Source organism: Oratosquilla oratoria, chromosome 8 (genome assembly GCF_046742065.1).
Source record: "Oratosquilla oratoria isolate Oo_2021 chromosome 8, ASM4674206v1, whole genome shotgun sequence".
Lineage (NCBI taxonomy): Eukaryota > Metazoa > Arthropoda > Malacostraca > Stomatopoda > Squillidae > Oratosquilla > Oratosquilla oratoria.
This window is the reverse complement of record NC_134784.1, coordinates 36,321,759-36,336,422: the sequence shown is the minus strand read 5'-3', so window position 1 is coordinate 36,336,422 and position 14,664 is coordinate 36,321,759. Positions and strand designations below refer to the sequence as shown.

The 14,664-nt window shown below is 38.7% G+C and overlaps 1 protein-coding gene across 2 annotated transcripts; it reads left to right on the top strand.

Annotated features, from left to right (window-relative positions):
• Window positions 1–1,721: 1,721 nt before the first annotated feature.
• LOC143027698 (uncharacterized) lies at window positions 1,722–14,349 on the top strand. 2 transcript variants are annotated; one of them, XM_076189152.1, is made up of 10 exons: window positions 1,722–1,862; window positions 6,089–6,418; window positions 7,322–7,465; window positions 7,629–7,806; window positions 9,567–9,696; window positions 10,215–10,340; window positions 10,475–10,557; window positions 12,431–12,479; window positions 12,978–13,103; window positions 13,810–14,349. In XM_076189152.1, exons 2-10 carry the CDS (start codon window positions 6,094–6,096, stop codon window positions 14,008–14,010), a joined length of 1,362 nt encoding a protein of 453 aa, XP_076045267.1. In that variant the 5' UTR covers window positions 1,722–1,862; window positions 6,089–6,093; the 3' UTR covers window positions 14,011–14,349. The 2 variants fall into 2 exon arrangements, with proteins under 2 accessions (XP_076045267.1, XP_076045268.1); XM_076189153.1 differs by having other exon boundaries at window positions 1,724–1,862; window positions 6,049–6,418.
• The last annotated feature ends 315 nt before the right edge of the window (window positions 14,350–14,664 follow it).

The following is a 14,664-nucleotide window of genomic DNA, read 5'->3' as shown; positions in this document are numbered from 1 at the left end:
AAAATTATTTTTATTTCTGAAAACAGCGAGAGGCTGGGCGGTCTAAACAAGAAAAGACCCAGAGTAGGATTGATGATGAATTAATAAAAAATCAAAGTCATGTTCACCCCTATAGTTCAAAGTAAATAAATATAAACTTGAAGAAGTTGAGGAGTATATTTGTTTAAGCTAGGTGATGTCCAAACCGACGAAGAATCATGGAAACTCACAATCACGTAGTGTGTAATCCCGACTATAATCTAATGATAATCTCGGAAACCAGCAAAGGTGATGGAAACAAAGTTTAACAATGCATAAAGAAGAAAGGAGAGATCCATGCCGGGAATAATGCAAGTATGTGAAATTAAAGATGAAATGTAGAAGTTCAAAGCCAACATAAGTAATATAGAAAATATGAAGTATCATATAAATATTTACAATCAAAGAACAGACAAATGACAAAAAACAAATAAACAAATAATATAAAATAAGTGACAGTCATTACAGCATCTTGCTTAGGTGTTTATCTAAATGACTCTTAAAGCTTCGAACTGAACTACATTGCACTGCCTCTGCAGGAAATTTTTCCCACTCATTAACTACATGGTTGGCGAAGTTGTTTCTACCCACTTCCAAATTAAATCTATTCCCTGACCGTTTGAGACCATTGTCTCTTGTCGGATTTTCATTCAGTGTGAAAATTTTGTCACTTTTGATGTTATCAATTCCCTTTAGAATCTTAAAGACCTGTATCAAGTCACCTCTGAGTCTACGCTTTTTTAGGGAGACCAGATTCATATGTTTAAGTCGATTTTCGTATGGTTTTCTTTTGATATTTGGAATTAGTTTTGTGGCTCGCCGTTGTATTTTTTCCAATCTGTCAATGTCTTTAATGAGATTCGGTGACCATACGGAAACAGCATATTCCAAATGTGGACAAACTAACGATTTATATGCCGCTAGCTTGTTAATGAGTGATGGACTTTTGAAGTCAAAAGATCGCGCAATCAGTCCTAGAATCTTATTTGCTTTCTCAGAGGCTAAAATACACTGCATGGATGATTTTAGATCGTTACTGATAACTACGCCGAGATCTTTTCCACTATCCACTTTTGTTAACGAATTTCCAAATAACTTGTAATTGTACTTACTGTTGTTTTTACCTATGTGAATTACCTTGCATTTACTTGTGTTTAAATTTCATTAGCCACTTTTTAGACCATTGCTGTAATCTATCTAAATCTTCTTGCATATCTAATTGGTTTAAGTGATAATTTGCTATTCCGCACAGTTTTGTATCATCAGCAAATTTTGAAACAATAGATTTTAGTCCGTGGTCTATATAATATATTTATACTATGAATAGAGTGGCCCATGAACGGAACCCTGAGGAACTCCACTCGTAACATTTTTCCATCTAGAAGTTTTTCCATTTAAAACAACTCTCTGTTTTCGATCATTCAACCAATTACTAGTCCAACTTAATATGCTACCACTTATTCCAACTGAAGCTGATTTAGTAAGTAGTCTTTCGTGGGTGACGATATCAAAATCTTTTGAAAAGTCTAGATATATTAAATCTATATTGTTTCATCAACTTGTCACAATGTCACAGCATATATATATATATATATATATATATATATATATATATATAAATATATATAGACATCCAGACACAAGAGTGCGTCGTTAGTAGGCTGGCTAATAAGATAAGCGACTGATTAAGTCATCAGCTGATAAAGGCTTTCGGATATAAAAGAGAGAATTCGACTAGGTCTTCTATTAGTCTGTTGCTTTTGCATTTCGTGAGTATATTTGGATATCTGCTGGCCAAGAAGCATAATATTTTGTTTAAAAGCTGGGGACGTTTTTCATAAGCGGTGAGTGTGGTGCATTGAAAGATGATACACATGCGACCTCGTACTTTATTTGTCCGTGATTGTTACCAAACAACACAAGTGGGTACTATTGTATTATAAAGATTCAAATATAACATATCTGATGCGTCATGAACCAAGTCTGGGTGTCCACAACATTACAACAAACAAAATCATTGTTAGAAAGACATCTCAAAGGCCGAAAAGCAATACGTCAATACACGCATGTGATCGTAAATAGATCGGGTCCTGTACGAACTTTGAGCTCTCATCGGGGAGGGTACAAGTGGATCACGAGACCAACACATGGTTCAAGACCATGGTGAATCACACACATACGCATACATACCAATCCGCCTCAGACAGACATTAATCTACTTAAAAAGGGAAAATTACTTTGGCTAATGAGATTAAACTTCTCACTGTCACAAAAGCAAACGATAACAGAATAAGATTAGATAAATTAAAAAAGCAATATAGATTTGATATATCTAGACTTTATACAAGCTTCTGATACCGTCCCCCACGAAAGACTACTTACTAAATTAGCTTCACACGGAATAAGTGGTAGCCTATTAAGTTGGACTAGTAATTGGTTGAATGATCGAAAACAGAGAGTTGTTTGAATGGAAAAACTTCTAGATGGAAAAATGTTACGAGTGGAGTTCCTCAAGGTTCTGTTCTTGGGCCACTTCTATTCATAACTGATATACACCATGGACTAAAATCTACGGTTTCCAAATTTGCTGACGATACAAAAATGTCCGGAATGGTAAATGATCACTTAAACCAATTAGATATTCAAGAAGATTTAGATAAATGGTCTGAAAAGTGACTAGTGAAATTTAAACACAAGTAAATACAAGGTAATGCACATAGGTAAAAATAACAGTAAGTACGATTACAAGTTATTTGGAAATTCGTTAACAAAAGTGGATAGTGGAAAAGATCTCGGCATAGTTTTCATTAACGATCTCAAAACATTCAAGCAGTGTATTTCAGCCTCTAAGAAAGTAAATAAGATTCTAGGACTGATTGCGCGATCTTTTGACTTCAAAAATCCATCACTCATTAACAAACTACCGGTATATAAATCATTAGTTTGTCCACATTTGGAATATGCTGTTTCCGTATGGTCTCCGAATCTCATTAAAGACATTGACAGATTGGAAAAAATGCAACGGCGAGCCACAAAACTAATTCCAAATATCAAAATTAATCATACAAAAATTGACTAAAACATATGAATCTGGTCTCCCTAAAAAAGCGTAGACTCAGAGGTGACTTGATACAGGTCTTTAAGATTCTAAAGGGAATTAACATCAAAAGTTTCACACTGAATGAGAATCCGACAAGAAACAATGGTCTCAAACTGTCAGGGAATAGATTTAATTTGGAAGTGGGTAGAAACAACTTCGCCAACCGTGTAGTTAATGAATGGAATAAACTTCCTGCAGAGGCAGTGCAATGTAGTTCAGTTCGAAGCTTTAAGAATCATTTAGATAAACACCTAAGCAAGATGCTGTAATGATTATAGTTTATTCTATATTATTTGTTTTTGTTTTGTTATCATTTGTCTTTTTTATTTTCATTTATTATTAGTTATATGTCAATTTATTATGTACTACTTACCTGTTTATTTATTATTTAACTATACCTATGCATTTATTTATGTATTTTATTTGTTATTTACATTATTATAGTTTTTATTTACTATTTTATTATTATGATTTTTTTTTTCTCATCCGACCTAGATATGAACCAAAAGGTCTCATGCTTTGGTTTGTCCCATGCTTGGGAGGGCCCTAAGGTCATCAGCTTGTATATTTATATTTGGGCTCAACTCTTTAATGTATAATGTATAAATGTATAAATGTTTACTATTTACCTGTTTGTTTATCATTTAACTATACTTATGCACTTATTGTTTTTATTATTATTTACATTATTATAATTTCTATTTCATCTATTTATTCTATTGATCATCATTATAATTTTTTCGCATCCGACCTAGTTATAGACCAAAAGGTCTACTGTCGGCATGCTCAGCCTTTGTAATCTTTTGTAATTTAGCTTTAAGGTAATATACAAGAACTGGTTTACCAACGGAGTTGTTAACGAATGGAATAGACTTGGTAAAAATGTAGTGAGCACTGAAACTATTGGTTATTTTAAGAGAAGGTTAGATAACTATGGATAGGGATGAAAGATGGAAGGGAAATGGAACTGACTTGTGTAGGCCTTGAAGTCTCTAGCACTCCTCCATATTTGTGTTCTTCATGAGTAAGTTCCGTGATTTCAGTTAGAGGGAATAACACTCCCACAAAGTTTGACTTGCTTCTTATTAAAGAAGCAGCTCACTGAAATAGCTTGGCATTTTTGGAAAATGTGGCACAATAGCACGTGAATTTGAGTTGGCGTTAAGTGGGCTCCTCAGGCCTGAGGAAATTCTTTGAAGAAGCAGGCTGGGAGGAATTCATGAATACCAACGGAACTACGAGGAAATGGGAAACTTTTCTTTGCATTTACACATAAGGTGCCAGGGAATAATGGAAGGAAAAGGCAAATGCAAGACTGGTTTAATAATAAGTGCACGTTTTGTATACCGTAACGATAGCCACTACATTCATCTCCGAGGATATCGCGCCCATCGGGTGAAATCTACTTGAAGAGTTCAAGGAGAAATAAGAGGGCAGCTGCAGAAAGGAGGGATGAGGGAGGAGTCGAATGAACCAAAAACAAGGATAGTACATAAGATATTAACAATTAGAATGAGACCCTAATAGAGAAAATGGGTTATGTGGGTGATCACTTCGAAACAAAGTCTTCTCTTGAGTCTAGTCTAACCAGAGGTCTTGTCAAGAAAGCGGATTCGTACGAAAAGGTGAAGGGAATCCGTGCGATTATTTATAAGTCGACCTGAAATGGTGTACTTCCGGCAAGGGGTTTAGGACTAACGCCGAGTAGGGGGGGGGGTTAGTCACGGAAATCCGGCTCTGACGTCACAGTCAGTCGATCGTCTCTCGGTCGAAGTCGGTTGCGAGCCAAATAGAAGTGTATAAAAAGGTACTTAGGGCTCACTACCATGGAAGAAGCCGACGCTTGACGACAGTCAATCTGCCTTTCTTTCGGTCGACTACGTATTCGAGTGCTTACGTGACTTTTGATATGTGAAGAATACAGAGTACATTTCGTAATTTTGATAAACATAATATGTGAAGTTGATTACATACTGGATTGCACATTGCATTAATGGTGCAGTTTGCACTTACACATGAGAATACAAAATAATAATACATAGTACATGATGACAAATACATCATAAGTTAGAATGATAAGCATGGGTAAAACATAAAGGAAAGAAAAAGTATTCATACAAATAATAACGTAATAATCTATATATATATATACATTTCATCTAATCTACAATTAATGCTTTATGCAGCAAATAACATTGATTGTTCTATATACTTATGTGCATTAATGGTGCAGTTTGCACTTACACATGAGAATACAAAATAATAATACATAGTACATGATGACAAATACATCATAAGTTAGAATGATAAGCATGGGTAAAACATAAAGAAAAGAAAAAGTATTCATACAAATAATAACGTAATAATTTATATATATATACATTTCATCTAATCTACAATTAATGCTTTATGCAGCAAATAACATTGATTGTTCTATATACTTATGTGACGAGTTAAACACCAAATGAGGACGGAGCCTTTTTTTGTATGTTTCGCTTATTACAGCTTTTTCAAGTACAAGTTGAGATACATATGCTTGAGATTAAATATGGGGAAAGGAGGGAACGAGGAGAGAAAAGAAGTAAGGTGGCCCAAACCTTTCCCATTGTTCAATCCACTTCTCCTCCTCCTACTACTCCTCTCCTCCTCCTCCTCTTCCTTCCCCCCTACTTCTTTTCTCTCCCCGTTCCCTCCTTTCCCCTTATCTAATCTCAAGCATGTGTATCTCAACTTGTACTTGAAAAAGCTGTAATAAACGAAACGTCGTACAAATAAAGGCTCCGTCCTCATATGGTGTTTAATTCATCAGTCTTGTCGGCAACTGCTACTTTCATGAAAATATACTTATGTATTCATCAGTACATTTATTCATTCATCCACCTTTTCCTCCACTCGTTTTTTCTCTATCTTGCCCTTTATTTTATTCTTAGATTAACCAGACTAAAAGACAACCTGGACCCTCTATTCAAGGTGCCATGACTTGGCTAATTGTGGTGCAGCTCCTTCTGCTGCAGATGAACTTCCTCTCTGGACAGAGGAACGGAACAGCTTTAACAGAAGGTAACCCCACTAACAGCTTCAGGGGCAGCAGCAGCCCTCTTAAGGCCCAGGAGCCCCAGTCTCACAATGTGACATTTGCCCAAAGCCGTCCTCCTCTACATAAGATCGAGGAAGCTACCAAGCAAGTCGCCGCAGAGGGAGCCCGCGGCATATTTACACCGTGTCGCAGCCTCTCACCCCCGGAGAATGAAACGCTTTTTCCCGTCCTCGTGAAGGGAAACGATTACTTGGACCTTGAACGTAAGTACAAGAGGATTCGGTTGATTTGTACAAGGTTCTTCTTAATGTCGCCGTTTCCTGTCTTCTGCCTTCTCAAATAATAAACACACACACACATTATATATATATATATATATATATATATATATATATAATATATACATATATATATGTATATATATATGTATATATATATATATATGTATATAATATACATATATATATATATATATATATATATATATATATATACATATATATATATATATATATGACCCACCCACTTGTCAAGTTTTCTTTCCCTTCCTAGCCGCGGGTCCAGTGTCAACTGCTTGCAAGATGTATACAGAACCGTCTTTTAATGGCACTCAATTCTTACTGCCATCTTTATTGTTCTAATTGTAGATCTTACTACCAGATGATGTACATAATCTTTCCAACAAAGCTTGACAGCCTAATATAATGTAACTCGGAAATTGACCATTTGTTTCTTCCTTTCTTTTCTATGACCTTCCAACTTGACGAATCGGCACTTGCTCCCTCTGCATGCTTTATTTTTGATGGACTGGCCGGAGCATGGCCAAATAAAATAACGTTGCTGTCACCAATATAATCATTTGGAAGGCGATGCTGTCACTCACATATGGTTTGGTCAGTGAAAGGGTGCAAAACATGTACTGAAAAAGGAAGACTATGAGTTTGTGTACTGCATACCATGTAATAGTTGACGAAACAAGGATTATTGAAGACCTTAATGTTGACGTTTTGAAACTGAACCGATGGGGCTCTTAGAGCTGACGTTGACATAAGGGCACAATCTTGGACATCTGGCCTCAAAGTTCGGTGTCTTCCTAGCTACATAATGACTTTGCCTTTCAAGAACCTCTTCGCACCAAGACTTTCAACATCCACGTTTCATTTCAGTAACGTTGACCTCTGTGATTTGTGAATTCATCCCAGGGTTGGAATTCGTAGGTCCTGCTATCCATGTTTTCAAGAAATTGGCCTCTTTTTTCAAAGGTCAGACATCTACCACCGTAGAGGCCGACTACTGGGAGCTTCTCAAAAGTAGGTGCATTTTTATTTTTATTTACGTTTGGTTAAAAGTTTTACTAAGTCACTGGTTCCTGCAAAATTCATTGTTAAACACATCTAGTTAAATGAGCATAATTACTGTTTTTTATCCACCCACTTGCATACTAACGATTACTCTTCTGGCCCGTGATGACAGACCAAGTGGAGTACATGATAGAAAGCTCCATTGACGAGAGTATACTTTCCGCCACTAACAACGCCATAAGTAGGATGCAGGAAGACATGGATCTCTTCCTTGAAAACTCTCAGCCGACGAAGACGTGGTCTACTCTAGCAATTGCCTTGACGATGGACGCTACATTAAATGATATCCTGTAAGGGTGCAAAAATATCGTGCCAGGTGCTAAGAATTGTGATTATCAAACTTCGAAAAATCTTCTAGATTGTTGTCTTACGGGTTTCTGTAGCCAAGGACAAACTATTGTAACAACATGGCAATGCCATTGGGCCACACCTCCAAGGAGTCCCCATAGGCCTTGTTCTCTTGAGATCAAGGCGTATATCTGAAACAGAATAAATGGAGTTCTGTAGTTCCTCAATAGATGCGACATACAATCAATAGATGCCATAAACAAAAAGTGTGTGTGTGTGTGTGTGTGTGTGTGTGTGTGTGTGTGTGTGTGTGTGTGTGTGTGTGTGTGTGTGTGTGTGTGTGTGTGTGTGTGTGTGTGTGTGTGTGTGTGTGTGTGTGTGTGTGTGTGTGTGTGTGTGTGTGTGTGTGTGTGTGTGTGTGTGTGTGTGTGTGTGTGTGTGTGTGTGTTCTCCTACCATGGCGTATGAACTTGAGAAGTGATGGTTTATGCTAAACTTGACTTTATATTTGACCAGTGCTCGCCACAGGACACTCGTTGTTTTGCATGACTTCGATGTAATTATTGGCATCTATAGAATTGGTATAGCGATGCCGCAGCTATGGCAAGAGTAAGTACTCGTTGGATAGTCATACAGAGCTGCAGAGCTACATGGCCTTCTGGAGTGCTGAGTTCTTTGCGACCCATCGTAGACTTGTGGTTACAACATTCAGGCTACGTGTCCAGTCCAAGGAAATCCTGAGGTGTAATCCACCAGGATTTCATCTGAAGAAGCTCAGGGATGCTCACGCTCAAGAGTATCCGGTTGTATTTTCCACCCTTGAAGATCTTGAAGAGCCGTGGAATATCTTCAAACTCTAGAAGATACCGAGGAATGCAATGGAGACCGTCCAAGGTCGAGTAGTGTGGCGTCGTGTGAGACACTAAGAATATAGACGATTTGCGTTGCCAGTTTGGCTGATGCGGCGGACTTGAGCTCTCTTGAGGAAGAGATAATTATGTCAGGGGAATCACTGAGAATTTCGAGGCCTATTTTAATACAAATTACCTCAGAACTGCTTGTCGAACCCCAAAGAAACTTAGACTCAGGTAAACACTGCCCGAACAGCTGATGGGCAAATAACGTCACTAATGATGGATGTAGAGCTGTTTGGGTACTTTGAACAGCTATTCATGGCTGACTCTTCGAGTGCCCCGAATCCTCTGGTTGGTGTCTGGGTAACGGTTGCTAATCTACCGATAGATGGAACTCCTCAGTCTAAGTGAGGTTACAGAGGTTGTAAATTGGAGGGTGAAAAAGGAAACTAGGATCTGGATTGTCGGTGTGGAGTTGCCGAAACCTGGAGGTGGGGCCATGATCCGTGAGTTGCATACAGTGCTGTCTGCCGTTTGGCCTTCCTGTACCATCACAGGATTCTCAGTATGAATTGAGATTAATTTACTCTAACCTTGATCATTCAGCTTCATGATTTTACAAGTTCTCTTGGAAACCCCTGTCTTCGAAAAACATTGGTTGGTTAGACATGTCCCTAAGATTTCGAAGAGATTTAGGAAGGTCAAATGAACATTGTGGATAGTACAGGATACATGTCGGTCAAATGAGGTGGTTCTTCATGTTTTGTTTTGTTTTTTGTGTTGTCGAAATGGATAAAGGAAAACCAGGAAAAAATAAAAATAGATATAACTTTCCCGTGCGCCGACCTGCAGTGCAGATAAATCCGTAAAAAATAAGCAGGTCAGATTATAATTGTTCTTTTTTCCAGTTCTGACTACTATGGTGTAACTCACACAGAGAAGTCACTTTTGCATTACATGGATATGGCCACCACTAGGATAGTTCTTTGGCAAACGACAGCCATCCGCTATATTGCAGAATTAGGACTTTACGGACAAGTAAGTCGGTTTCCATGCACAGTTAAAGTGAATCTGACATAATTGTTTGGTACCATGTTTCAAGATAGGATATTCTAATTTTAATAGGGTCAACTTATATGTACCTAAACCTATCCATAAATACATGTACACACACATATATGCATAGTGCATACTCGTTCACACACACATATATTTTATATCAATTACACTATCAAATGCACTAAATAACTTTCTAAATATTTCCCCTGAAGAATACCATGTTTCAATCCTCTTTTTTTTTTTTTTTTTTTTTTTATTTTTTTTTTTTATTTTTGGGACTCGTCGAGAGCTGTGGCGTTCGCCCATTCACTACGACGGCCAAATATAAAATGTGCGTGCGTGCGCGCGTGCGTGTGTATCTGTGTGCACTCTTAGCACAAAAGAGTTAAACGTTACACGTTATTTAGAATCAAGCACATATTTATACACACTTCACAGATTTGTCTATCAATCACTAATTCTTCCCTCGCCCGATATGACCTGTCATTAACTTACAGGGAAGTTCGAGCAGTGTATGTGACATCGTCCTGAAGTGGCGTAACGCTTACGAATTCGAGACGGAGCGCGTCAAGAAGGACATCATACCTGCCATGGATACGTGGAGGAAGACATGGAAATCCAAAGTAAATGGAGATTCACCTTTCAAATTCTTGTAAATTGAAAATTAAAGAACTTATGTCTGTAACCAGTCCATTGGAGAATCCGGCGAAGGCTATTAGGTAGAAATGTTAATGACTCTTCCTCCCCTCCCTCACAGATGCAACTCTCTTGTCGTGTAGAATGTGACGACTATTTCGGATGGGGTTGGAATAAATACATCGACTGCTACGTTAGAGATGGGTAATGTAGTTACATGGAGCCACTTTTTGGGTTATCTTATATAATCTACTTATTCTATGATGTCCTTTTATTTACTTACCTATTTATCTAGTTATCTATTTATTTTTTTATTTACCTAATTTTTTTTTTATCTACTAAGTATTTCAGCGGCTTTGACCCATCGTTTTTCGCTCATATTTCCGAAATAATCATTCACATCAGCATGGTATATTAGCACAGCCTAATTCACACCCGGCCATAATTTTTGAAGTTATAGTGTATTCACAAGTGTATTTAATTACGGTGTTTACTCTTGATATTGTGTGTGTCGTAGCCGACACCCGTGAAGTAAATCGAACAAGTGAAGTTGGGATACACGAGGTAGTTTGTGATGACGTCACGACTTCACCTGTTCGATTTACTTCACGGGTGTCGGCTACGACACACTTAATATCAAGAGTAAACGCCGTAATTAAATACACTTGTAAATGCACTCTAACGTCAAAAATTATGGCCGGGTGTGAATTAGGCTGCGCTAATATATCATACTGATGTGAATGGTTATTTCGGAAATATGAGCGAAAAACGATGGGTCAAAGCCGCTGAAATACTAAGTAGTTTGTTATTCTTAAGCACCAGGAAGGGAGAGCATGATCTTTCTTCACATTCTTTATGCTCATCTCGATATTCACGCATAGTCAGAAGAATCTAGGCCAGGCTTAGTACTAGTACTGTGGCTTCTTCACGCATAAATATTTCGCAACACTACTTTGCTTTATCCACTCCTAATGCCACCAAAGACACAAACCAAATCCAGTGATTGAAGAAAGAAAGACTTTACCAGCGACCTTCAATATAGGATTGTTTTATTGTAGGTTCAGGACCAAGCTGTAATTGGGGTAGGTCCACATGTAAGGACTAAACACTCACATTCAAATTACAGACATTATGCTTGAATCCTTCTTGAGATAGTTTGATATCAAGTACTACCATTTGTTCCCAATTGATACAAATTACGATAGCATTTGGATGGTTTCCATTCATGTCATACAAGAGTGACACAGGCAGATAATGACAAAGTTCTGTAGGGTGTCAGAGGAGAAAGTTGAAAGCAAATGTAAATAAAAGTAAAGTGATGAGATGCACAAGGGGTGATGGTGGCAGTGGGCTGGAGTGGTAGTGGATCTTAAAGGAGAGAGGCTAAAGGAAGGAGAGTTTTAAGTATTTAGGGTCACACGTAGCAGGAAATGAAGAAGTGGGGTGGACCGTAGAGTGAGAGAAACAAATAAATGTCTTGGGGAAATGGAAATTGCCATGACAAATAGCTATCTGAGGATGGATACAAAGAGAAAACGGTATGAATGGGTGACTGCGCCTAAGAGGGGCTTTACACGGTGTAACGGTTCGTCGAACGCGGTTCGACAGACACGTGTTTAAAGTGATGTGTGAACGTGTGAACGGGGTATTTGGTTGTCGAACACGTTGGTTAAACCCCAAATACCCCGTTCACACGTTCACACATCACTTTAAAAACGTGTCTGTCGAACCGCGTTCGACGAACCTCTTAGACATTATGCGGGTGGGTTTCAGATGTGTGATCTATTTATTCACCAGTGGGACGTGCTCCCAAACCGAGAGTTTATTTCAGACCCACCCTTCGGTTAAAGAAAACCGCCCGTCATGAGCTAAGATGAAATCTATACATTGTGTCATTGTGTGGGCGAGGATTTGTACTCATCTACAAGAGCTTATGTTCAGTTTGTACAAACCTGCCTTTACAGGTGCGTGAGGTAAACACTATAAGGAGTACGGATCAAGGATCATCCTAGACTTCATAAATAACCTACGATGGACTAAGTTCTTGTGAATAACCTAACTATATTTTCGCTTCCAGGTACAACGGGCATAACTATCCGACTTCACACCACTCGTGCGATCACCATGTAAGTGGAAATAAGATTATTGTGTTGGAACTGGAAATGGTTGTCAAGCAACAACCACGCATGTATTAGTCTTAAACAGTATTTTCATATTCAAGATTTGACAGCCTTTACAACTCAAAATAATAAAAAATTCAATACAGCTACGAGCATTGCAATACGTTAACTATAAGATAACAGATGAAGAACTCTTCACAATAAAAGTCAATGGTACTGTCAACGGGAGTAATCTTTGGAAAGAATGAACATACTATTACCCATGTAAACAGCCCTATTGTTCCATACTCTAGCCGATCGTAACCTATGTCATTACTGCCCCTGCTTTCGTTGACTTCTGTCTTGACCGACCCGACCCGTTTGTATACTAACCCATGCGGGTACTGAGCAATTACTTGTCTTCCAATTGCTGATTTCTGTCTCAACCAACCAGTCCGCATGATGACCGACCTATCCAAATATCAATCTATGACCATACTAACGCGTTATCTAATCTCCACCCAGACTTGTTGGACCCACGTCTGCGACCAGTTTTGTTCGAAGATGGTGTCCGAGCAACAAGCTAAAGCTGATGCTACATACCGCGACATTATGACAGTTCCAGATACTTTTATGAAGAATATGGAGCAGGTGAGACCTGCATCTTTCTTCTCCCTTCCTTCCGCTGTAATTACTTCCAAAACTTATCATTTGTCCTTGAAAATGGGTAAGACAGTTTACACAGTGTTCAATGCAAGTACCTGGGATCTTCGTAATTGGTCACACTCTGTGCTATCAGACAGGCATTAAACTGTAAAGGCGGATTCCCTCTCATGGGTCCCGCCGATGACAGAGGCGATCAAGTCGGGAGTACAAGGTCTTTCTGCTGAGACTACTTTGGCTTGAGTCTCTGGGCCCGGGAACTTTGAGAGCACAAGAGGAATTTGGATTGGAAAGATGGAGCTGAATGGCTATTGACTCTCATAACTGGCGAAAAATCAACAGGGGAACCGGTTGAGTGGTGCCCTATTTATAAACGTGAATTGGAAACATATTTGTGTGCCATGGACTATCGACGAACATTTTCTCATGAGTTACCTTCAGTCGTTGTACAATATCAATGTAACTTTCTGTGGAACAATGAATTTACTCATGTTTTCCTTCAGTGTTTGAGTACCATCCACCATGCCTTTGTATTACGTCAGTTCGGACCTTTCCAGTTTAGATGGGAGTTTCCTAGGCGGAATAACGTTGTCAAACAGCAGATAAAATATATCCTGTAATAACGTGAATCTTTGATTACCAGGTGACAGAAATTACGCGTGGCAGCAACTAATCTCAACCTTTCCTCCCGCAGGTTCCTTCTTCCAAGATGTTCGACTATGTGCGCGGGTGCTCTGTAGGTCCTACCCCCACCCCACCCACCCCCGAATGTCGTGTCCCCGTCTATCAGTACAGCAGGAACTCGGGACACAAAGTCAGCAACAGCCAAGGCGTTCTTCTTGTGTCCCTTTTGGCTGCATTGGCGTTTGGCCTCCGGTTGCCACTCCTTCAGTAGTCTTGGAGGACGAATTATCTTGCTGCATCCAGTGCTCCTGGGTCCAGGTTTCTTTACCCGAATTCAAAGGTGATGAGTTATTCTGTTGCGTGCCTATTGGATTCATCTAATCATCGATGTCGTTGGAACATTCTGATGACTTCAATATTTGTTTACATGCAAATGTTTGTTCAAACTATGCATTACCTCCAGTTTAGTTTTGTGATTCAATGTCCACCGCAGATTAACTAGGACATAAGAATGATCTTGAGGCACACTTAGTAAATATCATATTTGTAATGTCATTATGTTTGCTACATGAATGATTAATAAATGCACCAATAAAAAATGTATGAGATATTTTGCACTCTTTCTTCCTTTTGCACCTCCTTATCTTTTGTCCTTTTCCTCTTTCTCCATCTATCCTGCACTCTCAACTTACCTTCCACCAAAAAATGATCTGATATTCCCCCGCCCTCTCCCCTAAGAATATAGACATCCAAAAATCTTCCTACTCTTATCCTGGTAATCACTGTATAGTCCTGGTTGCAAGAAAATGTATAAATTGTAAGGTCAGTAGATCACCAGGAATGCAGCAAGTCAATTGGTACCTCTTCGAGTTCCTCCACCACGGCTTATTCAATCATACATGCTTGTCATTCATTTCTTCTCTGT

Coding starts and splice junctions, on each gene's coding strand:
- LOC143027698 (XM_076189152.1), top strand. CDS start 6,094: ATGACTTGGCTAATTGTGGTGCAGCTCCTTCTGCTGCAGATGAACTTC. Junction 9,697..10,214: donor AATTAGGACTTTACGGACAA/GTAAGTCGGTTT, acceptor ATTAACTTACAG/GGAAGTTCGAGCAGTGTATG. Junction 13,104..13,809: donor TTATGAAGAATATGGAGCAG/GTGAGACCTGCA, acceptor TTCCTCCCGCAG/GTTCCTTCTTCCAAGATGTT.